The sequence below is a fragment of the Salmo salar genome, chromosome 26 (genome assembly GCF_965601325.2).
Source record: "Salmo salar chromosome 26, fSalSal1, whole genome shotgun sequence".
Lineage (NCBI taxonomy): Eukaryota > Metazoa > Chordata > Actinopteri > Salmoniformes > Salmonidae > Salmo > Salmo salar.
The window spans coordinates 49,692,501-49,706,334 of NC_138316.1; the positions used below are offsets into that span (position 1 = coordinate 49,692,501).

Below are 13,834 nucleotides of genomic sequence, written 5' to 3' on the forward strand. Positions count from 1 at the left end.
CTCTCCTTCCAGACTCACATTATGCATCTCCAATCCAAAATTAAATCTAGAATTGGCTTCCTATTTCACAACAAAGCATCCTTCACTCATGCTGCCAAACATACCCTCGTAAAACTGACCATACTACCGATCCTTGACTTCGGCGATGTCATTTATAAAATAGCCTCCAACACTCTACTCAGAAAATTGGATGCAATCTATCACAGTGCATTCAGTTTTGTCACCAAAGCCCCATATAATACCCACCACTGTGACCTGTATGCTCTTGTTGGCTGGCCCTCGCTTCATATCCGTCGCCAAACCCATTGGCTCCAGGTCATCTATAAGTCGTTGCTAGGTAAAGCCCCGCCTTATCTCAGCTCACTGGTAACCATAGCAGCACCCACCCGCAGCACGCGCTCCAGCAGGTATATTTCACTTCCAGTTCTCTGCTGCCAATGACTGGAACGAACTGCAAAAATCACTGAAGCTGGAGACTTATATCTCCCTCACTAACTTTAAGCACCAGCTGTCAGAGCAGCTCACAGATCACTGCACCTCTACATAGCCCATCTATAAATAGCCCAAACAACTACCTCATCACCATATTGTTATTTATGTTTTTATTTTGCTCCTTTGCACTCCAGTATCTCTACCTGCACACTCATCTTCTGCACATCTATCACCCCAGTGTTCAATTTGCCATACTGTAATAATTCGCCACGATGGCTATTTATTGCCTCACCCCCCTTATCCTACCTCATTTGCACACACACTGTCTATAGACTTTCTCTGTTGTATTATTGACTGTATGTTTGTTCATTCCATGTGTAACTCTGTGTTGTTGTTTGTGTCGCACTGCTTTGCTTTATCTTGGCCAGGTCTCAGTTGTAAATGAGAACTTGTTCTCAACTAGCCTACCTGGTTATTTAAAGGTGAAATAAAAATAAATAAAAAAATGTGAACAGGAACTGTACTGTGCGCAGTCAGGCAAGATAAAACACTCCAAAACAAGTTAGACACTTCCTACAGTAACTGGAAGCTGTGGTCTTCATAAATACATACACTTGCGCTGTATAATTCTCAAAGCTATTTCAAACTTTGTAACTTTGTAACATCACTATCTTGATATGAACTTGTTTTAAACTAATCTGAAAATGTAAAGATATTTGCAAAGGAACATGACTGAAACTAGATGGCTTGTAAAAGCGAACACATTTCGAAACCTTCCTGACACGACATGGCCTACAGTAGCAATGCAACAGTGACTAGCCACAAACCACTGTCTGTATCTGACAACAATGTGTATGAAACATTTGATCATTTCACAAGGCATCACTTGAGACATACACTTCCGTTCAAAAGTTTGAGGTCATTTAGATATGTCCTTGTTTTTGAAAGAAAAGCACAATTCTTGTCCATTAAAATAACATCAAATTGATCAGAAATAGAGTGTGTAGACATTGTTAATGTTGTAAATGACTATTGTAGCTGGAAACGGCAGATTTTTTATGGAATATCTACATAGGCGTACAGAGGCTGTAACGCCCTGGCCATAGAGAGGGTTTTTTTGTTCTTTATTTTGGTTAGGCCAGGGTGTTACATTGGGTGGGCGTTCTATGTTCCTTTCTCTATGTTTTCAAGCACAGCTGAAGCTCGTTGTTGCTGATTGGGAGTCACACATAAGGAGCATGTTTTTCCTTTGGGTTTTGTGGGTAATTGTTTCTGTTAGTGTTTTGCACCTGACAGGACTGTTTGGCTGTCGGTTTTCTCGTTTTGTTTGTATAGTGTTCTTTCTTTATTAAATATTCAATGATGAACACTAACTCCGCTGCACCTTGGTCTACTCTCTCTCACGACAGCCGTTACAGAGGCCCATTATCAGCAACCATCACTCCTGTGTTCCAATGGCACGTTGTGTTAGCTAATCCAAGTTTATCATTTTAAAAGGTTAATTGATCATTAGAAAACCCTTGTGCAATTATGTTAGCACAGCTGAATACTGTTTTCCTGATTAAAAAAGCATTACAACTGGCCTTCTTTAGACTAGTTGAGTATCTGGAGCATCAGCATTGGTGGGTTCGATTACAGGCTCTAAATTGGCCAGAAACAAAGAACTTTCTTCTGAAACTCGTCAGTCTATTCTTGTTCTGAGAAATGAAGGCTATTCCATGCGAGAAATTGCCAAGAAGCTGAAGATCTGGTATAATGCTGTGTACTACTCCCGTCACAGAACAGCACAAACTGCCTCGAGCCAGAATAGAAAGAGGAGTGGGAGGCCCCGGTGCACAACTGAGCAAGAGGACAAGTACATAAGAGTGTCTAGTTTGAGAAACTGACGCATCACAAGTCCTCAACTGGCAGCTTCATTAAATAGTACCCGCAAAACACCAATCTCAACGTCAGCAGTGAAGAGGCGACTCCGGGAGGCTGGCCTTCTTGGCAGAGTTCCTCTGTCCAGTGTCTGTGTTCTTTTGCCCATCTTAATCTTTTATTTTTATTAGCCAGTCTAAGATATGACTTTTCTTTGCAACTCTGCCGAGAAGGCCAGCATCCCGGAGTCGCCTCTTCACTGCTGATGTTGAGATTGGTGTTTTGCGGGTACTATTTAATGAAGCTGCCAGTTTAGGACTTGGTGTCTGTTTCTCAAACTAGACACTCTAATGTACTTGTCTTCTTGCTCAGTTGTGCACCGGAGCCTCCCACTCCTCTTTCTTTTCTTGTTAGAGCCAGTTTCCGCTGTTCTGTGAAGGGAGTAGTACACAGCGTTGTACGAGATCTTCAGCTTAGCTAACACAACGTGCCATTGGAAAACAGGAGTGATGGTTGCTGATAATGGGCCTCTGTACGCCTATGTAGATATTCCATAAAAAATCTGCAGTTTCCAGCTACAATAGTCATTACCAACACAACATGAACAATGTCTATGTCACGTCCTGACCAGTAAAAGGGGTTGTTTGTTATTATAGTTCGGTCAGGGCATGGCAGGGGGTGTTTGTTTAGTGTGTTTCGGGGGTTTTTGGGCAATGTTCTATGTTAGTCTATTTCTATGTCTGTGTCTATTTATTCTATTTCTATGCTTAGTTTATTGGGTTGACCTTCAATTGGAGGAAGCTGTTCCTCGTTGCCTCTAATTGAAGGTCCTATTTATAGGGGTGTTTGTTCACTGGGATTTGTGGGTAGTTGTTTCTCCGTATAGTCATTTGTCCTTACGGGACTGTTCTTCGTCGTTGTTTTGTTCAAGTGTTTTGTTTCGTTTCTTTAATAAATAAGAAGATGAGCACTCACATTCCCGCTGCGTTTTGGTCTACTCCATACGACGAGTGTGACAGCACTACCCACCACCGATGGACCAAGCAGCGGGCCCAGGAGGAGCAAGGATCCTGGGCCAGGGAAAGAAGGGAGTGGAGGACGTCATGCGATCCCAGCCCCTCGCAAGTGCCATGCTAGAGTGGGCATCCAGCCAGGTAGTAGTATGCCTGCGCAGCACATCTGGCCACCAGTGCGTCTCCTAGGCCCAGGCTACCCTGCGCCTGCTCTACGCACGGCAGCCATCAGGCCTCTGCACAGCCCAGTTCGCCCTGTGCCAGCACTCCGCCCGTGCAGGGCTACTGTGACTACCCAGCCAGGACGGGTGGTGCAGGCTGTGTGCTCCAGACCTCCAGTGCTTGTTCATGGCCCGGTGTATCCAGTTCCTGCTCCACGTACTAGCCTTAAGGTGCGTGTCCCTAGTCTGGCGCCTCCAAAGCCAGCACCACGCACCAGGCCTCCAGTGCGTCAGCCCAGTCCAGTACGTCCTGTTCCTGCTCCTCGCACTAGCCCTGTGGTGCGCATCCCTAGTCTGGTGTCTCCAAAGCCAGCCCCACGCACCAGGCCTTTAGTGCGCAGTCCCCGTCTAGAGCTTCCGGCGACAGTGCCCCGTCTAGAGCTTCCGGCAACAGTGCCCCATCTAGAGCTTCCGGCGACAGTGCCCCATCTAGAGCTTCCGGCAACAGTGCCCCGTCCAGTGCTTCCGGCGACGTCCTACAGTCCGGAACCGACAGAGACGGCCCACAGTCCGGAACCGACAGAGACGGCCCACAGTCCGGAACCGACAGAGACGGCCCACAGTCCGGAACCGACAGAGTCGCCCTACAGTCCGGAACCGACAGAGTCGCCCTACAGTCCGGAACCGCCAGAGTCGCCCTACAGTCCGGAACCGGCGCAGCCAGAGTCGCCCTACAGTCCGGAACCGGCGCAGCCAGAGTCGCCCTACAGTCCGGAACCGGCGCAGCCAGAGTCGCCCTCCAGTCCGGAACCGGCGCAGCCAGAGTCGCCCTCCAGTCCGGAACCGGCGCAGCCAGAGTCGCCCTACAGTCCGGAACCGGCGCAGCCAGAGTCGCCCTACAGTCCGGAACCGGCGCAGCCAGAGTCGCCCTACAGTCCGGAACCGGCGCAGCCAGAGTCGCCCTACAGTCCGGAACCGGCGCAGCCAGAGTCGCCCTACAGTCCGGAACCGGCGCAGCCAGAGTCGCCCTCCAGTCCGGAACCGGCGCAGCCAGAGTCGCCCTCCAGTCCGGAACCGGCGCAGCCAGAGTCGCCCTCCAGTCCGGAACCGGCGCAGCCAGAGTCGCCCTCCAGTCCGGAGCTCCCAGGGTCGCCCTCCAGTCCGGAGCTCCCAGAGTCGCCCTCCAGTCCGGAGCTCCCAGAGTCGCCCTCCAGTCCGGAGCTCCCAGAGTCGCCCTCCAGTCCGGAGCTCCCAGAGTCGCCCTCCAGTCCGGAGCTCCCAGAGTCGCCCTCCAGTCCGAGGTCTCTAGTGACGCACATCAGCCCAAGGTCTCCAGCGACGCGCTTCAGCCCAAGGTCTCCAGCGACGCGCCTTAGCCCTGAGCCTTCAGCGGGGTGGACAGGTTAGGGACTAAGGCCGGAGCCTGAGCCACCTCCATAGTAGGAGGATTGGGGAGGGGGGGCGTAGCACAAGATTCGTCGGTGAGGGTGGCCACCCTCCCTTCCCTCCCTTTAGTTTGGGATTATTTTGTTTTGGGGTTTATTTTTGTGTTTTTGCTTGAGGTGCATCCGGGGTCTGCACCTTTGGGGGGGGGGTACTGTCACGTCCTGACCAGTAAAAGGGGTTGTTTGTTATTATAGTTCGGTTAGGGCGTGGAAGGGGCTGTTTGTTTAGTGTGTTTCGGGTTTTTTTGGGCAATGTTCTACCTCCTTAGAAGACTGATTCTACTGTGAACAGACTATTTAATCAACTTAGAGGACTGACTCTACTGTGAACAGACTATTTAATCAACTTAGAGGACTGACTCTACTGTGAACAAACTATTTAATCAACTTAGAGGACTGACTCTACTGTGAACAGACTATTTAATCAACGTAGAGGACTGACTCTACTGTGAACAGACTATTTAATCAACTTAGAGGACTGACTCTACTGTGAACAGACTATTTAATCAACGTAGAGGACTGACTCTACTGTGAACAGACTATTTAATCAACTTAGAGGACTGACTCTACTGTGAACAAACTATTTAATCAACTTAGAGGACTGACTCTACTGTGAACAGACTATTTAATCAACTTAGAGGACTGACTCTACTGTGAACAGACTATTTAATCAACGTAGAGGACTGACTCTACTGTGAACAGGCTATTTAATCAATGTAGAGGACTGACTCTACGGTGAACAAACTATTTAATCAACTTAGAGGACTGACTCTACTGTGAACAAACTATTTAATCAACTTAGAGGACTGACTCTACTGTGAACAGACTATTTAATCAACTTAGAGGACTGACTCTACTGTGAACAGACTATTTAATCAACGTAGAGGACTGACTCTACTGTGAACAGACTATTTAATCAACGTAGAGGACTGACTCTACTGTGAACAGACTATTTAATCAACTTAGAGGACTGACTCTACTGTGAACAGACTATTTAATCAACATAGAGGACTGACTCTACTGTGAACAGACTATTTAATCAACTTAGAGGACTGACTCTACTGTGAACTGACTATTTAATCAACTTAGAGGACTGACTCTACTGTGAACAGACTATTTAATCAACGTAGAGGACTGACTCTACTGTGAACAGACTATTTAATCAACTTAGAGGACTGACTCTACTGTGAACAGACTATTTAATCAACTTAGAGGACTGACTCTACTGTGAACAGACTATTTAATCAACGTAGAGGACTGACTCTACTGTGAACAGACTATTTAATCAACTTAGAGGACTGACTCTACTGTGAACAGACTATTTAATCAACGTAGAGGACTGACTCTACTGTGAACAGACTATTTAATCAATGTAGAGGACTGACTCTACTGTGAACAGACTATTTAATGAACTTAGAGGACTGACTCTACTGTGAACAGACTATTTAATGAACTTAGAGGACTGACTCTACTGTGAACAGACTATTTAATCACTGAGAGGACTGACTCTACTGTGAACAGACTATTTAATCAACTTAGAGGACTGACTCTACTGTGAACAGACTATTTAATCAACGTAGAGGACTGACTCTACTGTGAACAGACTATTTAATGAACTTAGAGGACTGACTCTACTGTGAACAGACTAGTTAATGAACTTAGAGGACTGACTCTACTGTGAACAGACTATTTAATCACTGAGAGGACTGACTCTACTGTGAACAGACTATTTAATCAACGTAGAGGACTGACTCTACTGTGAACAGACTATTTAATCAACTTAGAGGACTGACTCTACTGTGAACAGACTATTTAATCAACTTAGAGGACTGACTCTACTGTGAACAGACTATTTAATCAACGTAGAGGACTGACTCTACTGTGAACAGACTATTTAATGAACTTAGAGGACTGACTCTACTGTGAACAGACTATTTAATCAACTTAGAGGACTGACTCTACTGTGAACAGACTATTTAATCAACATAGAGGACTGACTCTACTGTGAACAGACTATTTAATCAACTTAGAGGACTGACTCTACTGTGAACAGACTATTTAATCAACTTAGAGGACTGACTCTACTGTGAACAGACTATTTAATCAACGTAGAGGACTGACTCTACTGTGAACAGACTATTTAATCAACTTAGAGGACTGACTCTACTGTGAACAGACTATTTAATCAACTTAGAGGACTGACTCTACTGTGAACACACTATTTAATCAACGTAGAGGACTGACTCTACTGTGAACAGACTATTTAATCAACTTAGAGGACTGACTCTACTGTGAACAGACTATTTAATCAACTTAGAGGACTGACTCTACTGTGAACAGACTATTTAATCAACTTAGAGGACTGACTCCACTGTGAACAGACTATTTAATCAACGTAGAGGACTGACTCTACTGTGAACAGACTATTTAATCAACTTAGAGGACTGACTCTGCTGTGAACAGACTATTTAATCAACTTAGAGGACTGACTCTACTGTGAACAGACTATTTAATCAACTTAGAGGACTGACTCTACTGTGAACAGACTATTTAATCAACTTAGAGGACTGACTCTACTGTGAACAGACTATTTAATCAACTTAGAGGACTGACTCTACTGTGAACAGACTATTTAATCAACTTAGAGGACTGACTCTACTGTGAACAGACTATTTAATCAACGTAGAGGACTGACTCTACTGTGAACAGACTATTTAATCAACTTAGAGGACTGACTCTACTGTGAACAGACTATTTAATCAACTTAGAGGACTGACTCTACTGTGAACAGACTATTTAATCAACTTAGAGGACTGACTCTACTGTGAACAGACTATTTAATCAACGTAGAGGACTGACTCTACTGTGAACAGACTATTTAATCAACATAGAGGACTGACAAACATAACCATACTATAAGTCCAAAGTAACTTGCTGTTAAAGACCTCTGAGCTTGTTTTTGGTTTGTTACGATTGACCTCCATTCTGTTTTTTCTAGTGACACAGATCCCAATGTAATGATCAGTCACTGGCGGACGTGCACCAAGATCTTCCTGGTACTGGTGTCACTGAGGGTCATATACTATACCGTTCTGGAATATCCCAACAACCCAAACCACCCCTACCATCGTCCCCCTTCCAGGAGGACTCCAGACCCTTCAAGAGAAGAGGACTTGTCCTCCAAGAGCATCAATCCAACTACTAATGATGAATCAACATATTATATGGAATCTGAAACACCAGACAACAAGGACACCCCTACAATATATGTTGACGTTGAACCACAAGCTGAATCAGAAGTTTACCTGGACACAATATCCATTCAGGACTGGCCATCAATAACACTGGCCACTGGACTGGCCACTCCTCCTCCGTATGTGTCCCCAGGACCGTACCATGTAGAATACCCATCAGAGTACATCTTCATCCTGGATGAGCCACAGAAATGCCGGGTGCAGAACCCCTTCCTGGTTCTGATGGTGCCAGTGGCGCCCTATAACAGGGAGGCTCGTGAGGCCGTCCGCAGTACTTGGGGCAGTGAGAACCTAGTTTTCGGCAACAAGGTCTGTCTGTTCTTCCTGCTGGGACTGCCCAGTGGAGAGGAGACAGAGCAGCTCCAGGAGAAGGTGCTGCAGGAGAGCAAAGAGCACCAGGATTTGCTGCAGAGTGACTTCATAGACAGCTACAAAAACCTGACCATCAAGACCATGGTGATAATGGAGTGGCTGAGCTCTCGCTGCCCCTACGCCTCCTACGCCATGAAGATCGACTCAGACATGTTCCTCAATGTACACAACCTGGTTTACATGCTGATTCTACATTCTCCAAAGGAGAACTACATGTCTGGACAAGTGGCAATTGGTGCAGCAGTCCTTCATGACCCAAGCTCCAAATGGTACCTTCCAATGGAGGTGTTTCCTGAACCAGTATATCCACCTTATGCTCTGGGCCTGGGCTATGTCTTCACCTTAGACCTCCCCAGGAAGCTGGTGGAGGCGTCCAGGCATGTTAAAGCCATCTACATAGAGGATGTGTATCTGGGACTGTGTATGAGACACCTGGGCATCTGGCCTACTGACCCCCCGAGTGGAAACCTCTTCCAGGGGTATGCAGGAGCCCAGGACCGCTGTCACTACATGGCTGTTATCACGACCATCCTCGACACTCCTCAAGAGCTTCTGGTCGTATGGAGAAACTTACACCAACCTGGGCCTGTCTGTTATTGAAAACAACACTCTGGGAAAGACAAATAGCCTTGAGGTTAGAGCGTTGGGCCAATAACCAAAAAGGTTGATGGTTCCAATCCCGGAGCTGACAAAATGACAAATCTGTCACTGTGCCCTTGAGCAAGCACCTAACCCCAGTGCTCCATGGGTGCTGGAAAATGGTGTCCCTGACCATGACCGCGCTCCCTGTGGGTGTCTCAAACAACACAACCAAGACAACAGTCACAGCTCAAACAATACAACCATCACAACAGTCACAGCTCAAACAATACAACCAAGACAACAGTCACAGCTCAAACAATACAACCAAGACAACAGTCACAGCTCAAACAATACAACCAAGACAACAGTCACAGCTCAAACAACACAACCAAGACAACAGTCACAGCTCAAACAATACAACCATCACAACAGTCACAGCTCAAACAATACAACCAAGACAACAGTCACAGCTCAAACAATACAACCAAGACAACAGTCACAGCTCAAACAGTACAACCAAGACAACAGTCACAGCTCAAACAATACAACCAAAGACAACAGTCACAGCTCAAACAATACAACCAAGACAACAGTCACAGCTCAAACAATACAATCAAGACAACAGTCACAGCTCAAACAATACAACCAAGACAACAGTCACAGCTCAAACAATACAACCAAAGACAACAGTCACAGCTCAAACAACACAACCAAGACAACAGTCACAGCTCAAACAATACAACCAAAGACAACAGTCACAGCTCAAACAATACAACCAAAGACAACAGTCACAGCTCAAACAATACAACCAAGACAACAGTCACAGCTCAAACAATACAACCAAAGACAACAGTCACAGCTCAAACAACACAACCAAGACAACAGTCACAGCTCAAACAATACAACACAACCAAGACAACAGTCACAGCTCAAACAATACAACCAAGACAACAGTCACAGCTCAAACAACACAACCAAGACAACAGTCACAGCTCAAACAATACAACCAAGACAACAGTCACAGCTCAAACAACACAACCAAGACAACAGTCACAGCTCAAACAATACAACCAAGACAACAGTCACAGCTCAAACAATACAACCAAGACAACAGTCACAGCTCAAACAACACAACCAAGACAACAGTCACAGCTCAAACAATACAATCAAGACAACAGTCACAGCTCAAACAATACAACCAAGACAACAGTCACAGCTCAAACAATACAACCAAGACAACAGTCACAGCTCAAACAATACAACCAAGACAACAGTCACAGCTCAAACAACACAACACAACCAAGACAACAGTCACAGCTCAAACAATACAACCAAGACAACAGTCACAGCTCAAACAATACAACCAAAGACAACAGTCACAGCTCAAACAATACAACCAAGACAACAGTCACAGCTCAAACAACACAACCAAGACAACAGTCACAGCTCAAACAATACAACCAAAGACAACAGTCACAGCTCAAACAATACAACCAAAGACAACAGTCACAGCTCAAACAACACAATAGCACAAACTACACAACCAAAGACAATAGTCTCAGAGTTTTGATGTGCCCCAAAGCCACAGACAGGAAGGGGTGCAGAGAGAGACAATTTGACAGTGTAATCGTTCACTTCCCCTGTCATTTACTGTAAAAGGAAGTCATCGTTTGGGAGACTGAGACGCCTAATACTGAGTATGAATTGCTAATGACACCCTATTTCATACATCGTCTCTGGTCAAAAATAGTGCCCTATATAGGGGATAAATTACACCTTATCCCCTATATAGTCTCTGGTCAAAAATAGTGCCCTTTACAGGGGATAAATGACTCCCTATCCCCGATTTAGTCTCTGGTCAAAAATAGTGTCCTATATAGGGGATAAAAAGTAGTGTATTATATTGGGGATAAAAAGAAGTGTATTATATTGGGGATAAAAAGTAGTGTATTATATTGGGTGCCACTGAGACAACAGTGTACAAGGATGAGAACGATAAACAACACTAATCATTTGGTTTACAGTAGTTTACCGACACATCAGGATCACCCTGGTTTGAGAGAACTCCAAGAAATGTATTTATTTAGTTTACCAGGCAAGTCGGCTAAGAACAAATTCTTATGTTCAATGACAGCCTAGGAACAGTGGGTTAACTGCCTTGTTCAGGGGAAGAAAGACAGATTTGTACCTTGTCAGCTCGGGGATTCGATCTGGCAACCTTTCAGTTACTAGTCCAACGCTCTAACCACTAGGCTACCTGCAGCCCCAGAATGGTGTATCTACTCTGAAATAAAGTATTTATTTTTATACAACTGGACATGAATGATTGTAGACGTAATGCCTACATCAAATATTAGTCTATGTAGCCTATCTGTTTACCATTGTCAAGAATGGTAAGCAATTTTCGTTGAATATATTGACTTAGTTTTCATCCTGTATTTGAATATATACGTGGTTCGTTGCCCACATCCATGTGCTCTTTAAGATGTTGGCTAGGTCTTCACGCTCCCCTTGATCAACAGGGCTTGGTTGTTTGCCCGACAGTTCTGTTCCAAGTTCCCTGTCTAAATCAACGAAAACACATTCAGCCAGGCTGTTGCCTGGAAACACAGCCTGGTCTCATAGATGAGACGTAACATAGTAAATGTGAAAAAACAGACATTCAAACCAGAGTGATATGTTATGTTTGGTATGGTTACATAAGACAGAAGGTTACTCAAGTCAGAAACGAGAGGAGGGTGGCTGGTCGGGGGTGGATAGGTGGGCGTATAACGCGAACGTCTAGCAACCCAAAGGTAATGTGTTCAAATTTCATCACGGATTAGCAACTTTTCAACTACTTACTACTTTTCAGCTACGTGCACAGTCTTTTCAGAAATGGATTATTCAGATAGATATTTCGTGTAAAATTGACTCAATGGTTATAAATGAGGCCCATGGTCCCCTATTGAACACTGAATAGTCTCATCATGTCCCTTAGTTTATCTCCCCTTCAGTGTGTGTGTGTGTGTGTGAAATAGACACACACACACACACACACACACACACACACACACACACACACACACACACACACACACACACACACACACACACACACACACACACACACACACACACACACACCACACAGAGGAAGATGTTGGTGTTCTACCTGTTTACACATTAAAATAATAAAACTCTACATTCCCTGCGGACGGAGAGTTATATGAGCCTCTGCCAGACTGTGGCCTGTGCTGATGGACGACGACGGAGAGTTATATGAGACTCTGCCAGACTGTGGCCTGTGCTGATGGACGACGACGGAGAGTTATATGAGACTTTGCCAGACTGTGGCCTGTGCTGATGGACGACGACGGAGAGTTATATGAGCCTCTGCCAGACTGTGGCCTGTGCTGATGGACGACGACGGAGAGTTATATGAGCCTCTGCCAGACTGTGGCCTGTGCTGATGGACGACGACGGAGAGTTATATGAGCCTCTGCCAGACTGTGGCCTGTGCTGATGGACGACGACGGAGAGTTATATGAGCCTTTGCCACTCACCTGAGCCAACCTGATGATATGGCTCAAAGGTGGAAGCATAGCTCAAGCATTAACTAGACAGGCCCAGGTGTTACGTAGACAGGTGCTTCGCTTTCACTCGTGGTTTACACACAGACGGTATTTTTATTTCACCTTTATTTAACCAGGTAGGCTAGATGAGAACAAGTTCTCAATTGCAATTGCGACCTGGCCAAGATAAAGCAAAGCAGTTCGACACATACAACAACACAGAGTTACATATGGAATAAAGAAACATACAGTCAATAATACAGTAGAACAAAAGAAAACAAAAAGTCTATATACAGTGAGTGCAAATGAGGTAAGATAAGGCAATAAATAGGCCATGGTGGCGAAGTAATTACAATATAGCATTTAAACACTGGAATGTTAGATGTGCAGGAGATGAATGTGCAAGTAGAGATACTGGGGTGCAAAGGAGCAAAATAAATAAATAAATACAGTATGGGGATGAGGTAGGTAGATAGATGGGCTGTTTACAGATGGGCTATGTACAGGTGCATTGGTCTGTGAGCTGATCTGACAGCTGGTGCTTAAAGCTAGTGAGGGAGGTAAGAGTCTCCAGTTTCAGAGATTTTTGCAGTTCGTTCTAGTCATTGGCAGCAGAGAACTGGAAGGAAAGACGACCAAAGGAGGAATTGGTTTTGGGGCCAAAATCATTCTCTCTGCTAATTTTACATTCTAAAATAAAGTGGTGATCCTAACTGACCTAAAACAGGGAATTGTTACTAGGATTAAATGTCAGGAATTGTGAAAAACTGAGTTTAAAATGTATTTGGCTAAGGTGTAGGTAAACTTCTAAAGCAGCATACAGGACAAACAAACTAGTTCTTCAATGTTGGTTTAGTGGAAAAAGATTGAAACGGACTACAGGTAATGTATTGGAAGACTTCTAACAGATTTTGTTCTTAAAATACCAGAAAAGTAGGATTGCTAATATTTCTGAAATCATAATATAAATGTCTTCATGACAGAAGTTAAAATATATTATATCCCAGCACCTTCGTTGATCTCTTTCTCTCTCTCTCAGACACACACAGGTGATAGGTGGTTGTAAATGTTGACATTGACAGTGATAAGTACTATTGTTGATATTTGGTTCAAGGTCTTAAAAGTCATACTTACTTTCTGTTTGTAACACTTCATGACACG

The 13,834-nt window shown here is 44.7% G+C and overlaps 1 protein-coding gene across 1 annotated transcript; it reads left to right on the forward strand.

Moving 5' to 3' along the window:
• The first annotated feature begins 7,921 nt into the window (after positions 1-7,921).
• Positions 7,922-9,526, forward strand: LOC106594891 (beta-1,3-galactosyltransferase 1-like). Its single transcript, XM_014186278.3, has one exon. The coding sequence runs from the start codon at positions 7,929-7,931 to the stop codon at positions 9,135-9,137; it is 1,209 nt and encodes a 402-aa protein (XP_014041753.3). The 5' UTR covers positions 7,922-7,928; the 3' UTR covers positions 9,138-9,526.
• Positions 9,527-13,834: the final 4,308 nt, after the last annotated feature.

Bases quoted from the DNA above. Each gene is read 5' to 3' on its own strand.
- LOC106594891 (XM_014186278.3), top strand. From the start codon at position 7,929: ATGATCAGTCACTGGCGGACGTGCACCAAGATCTTCCTGGTACTGGTG.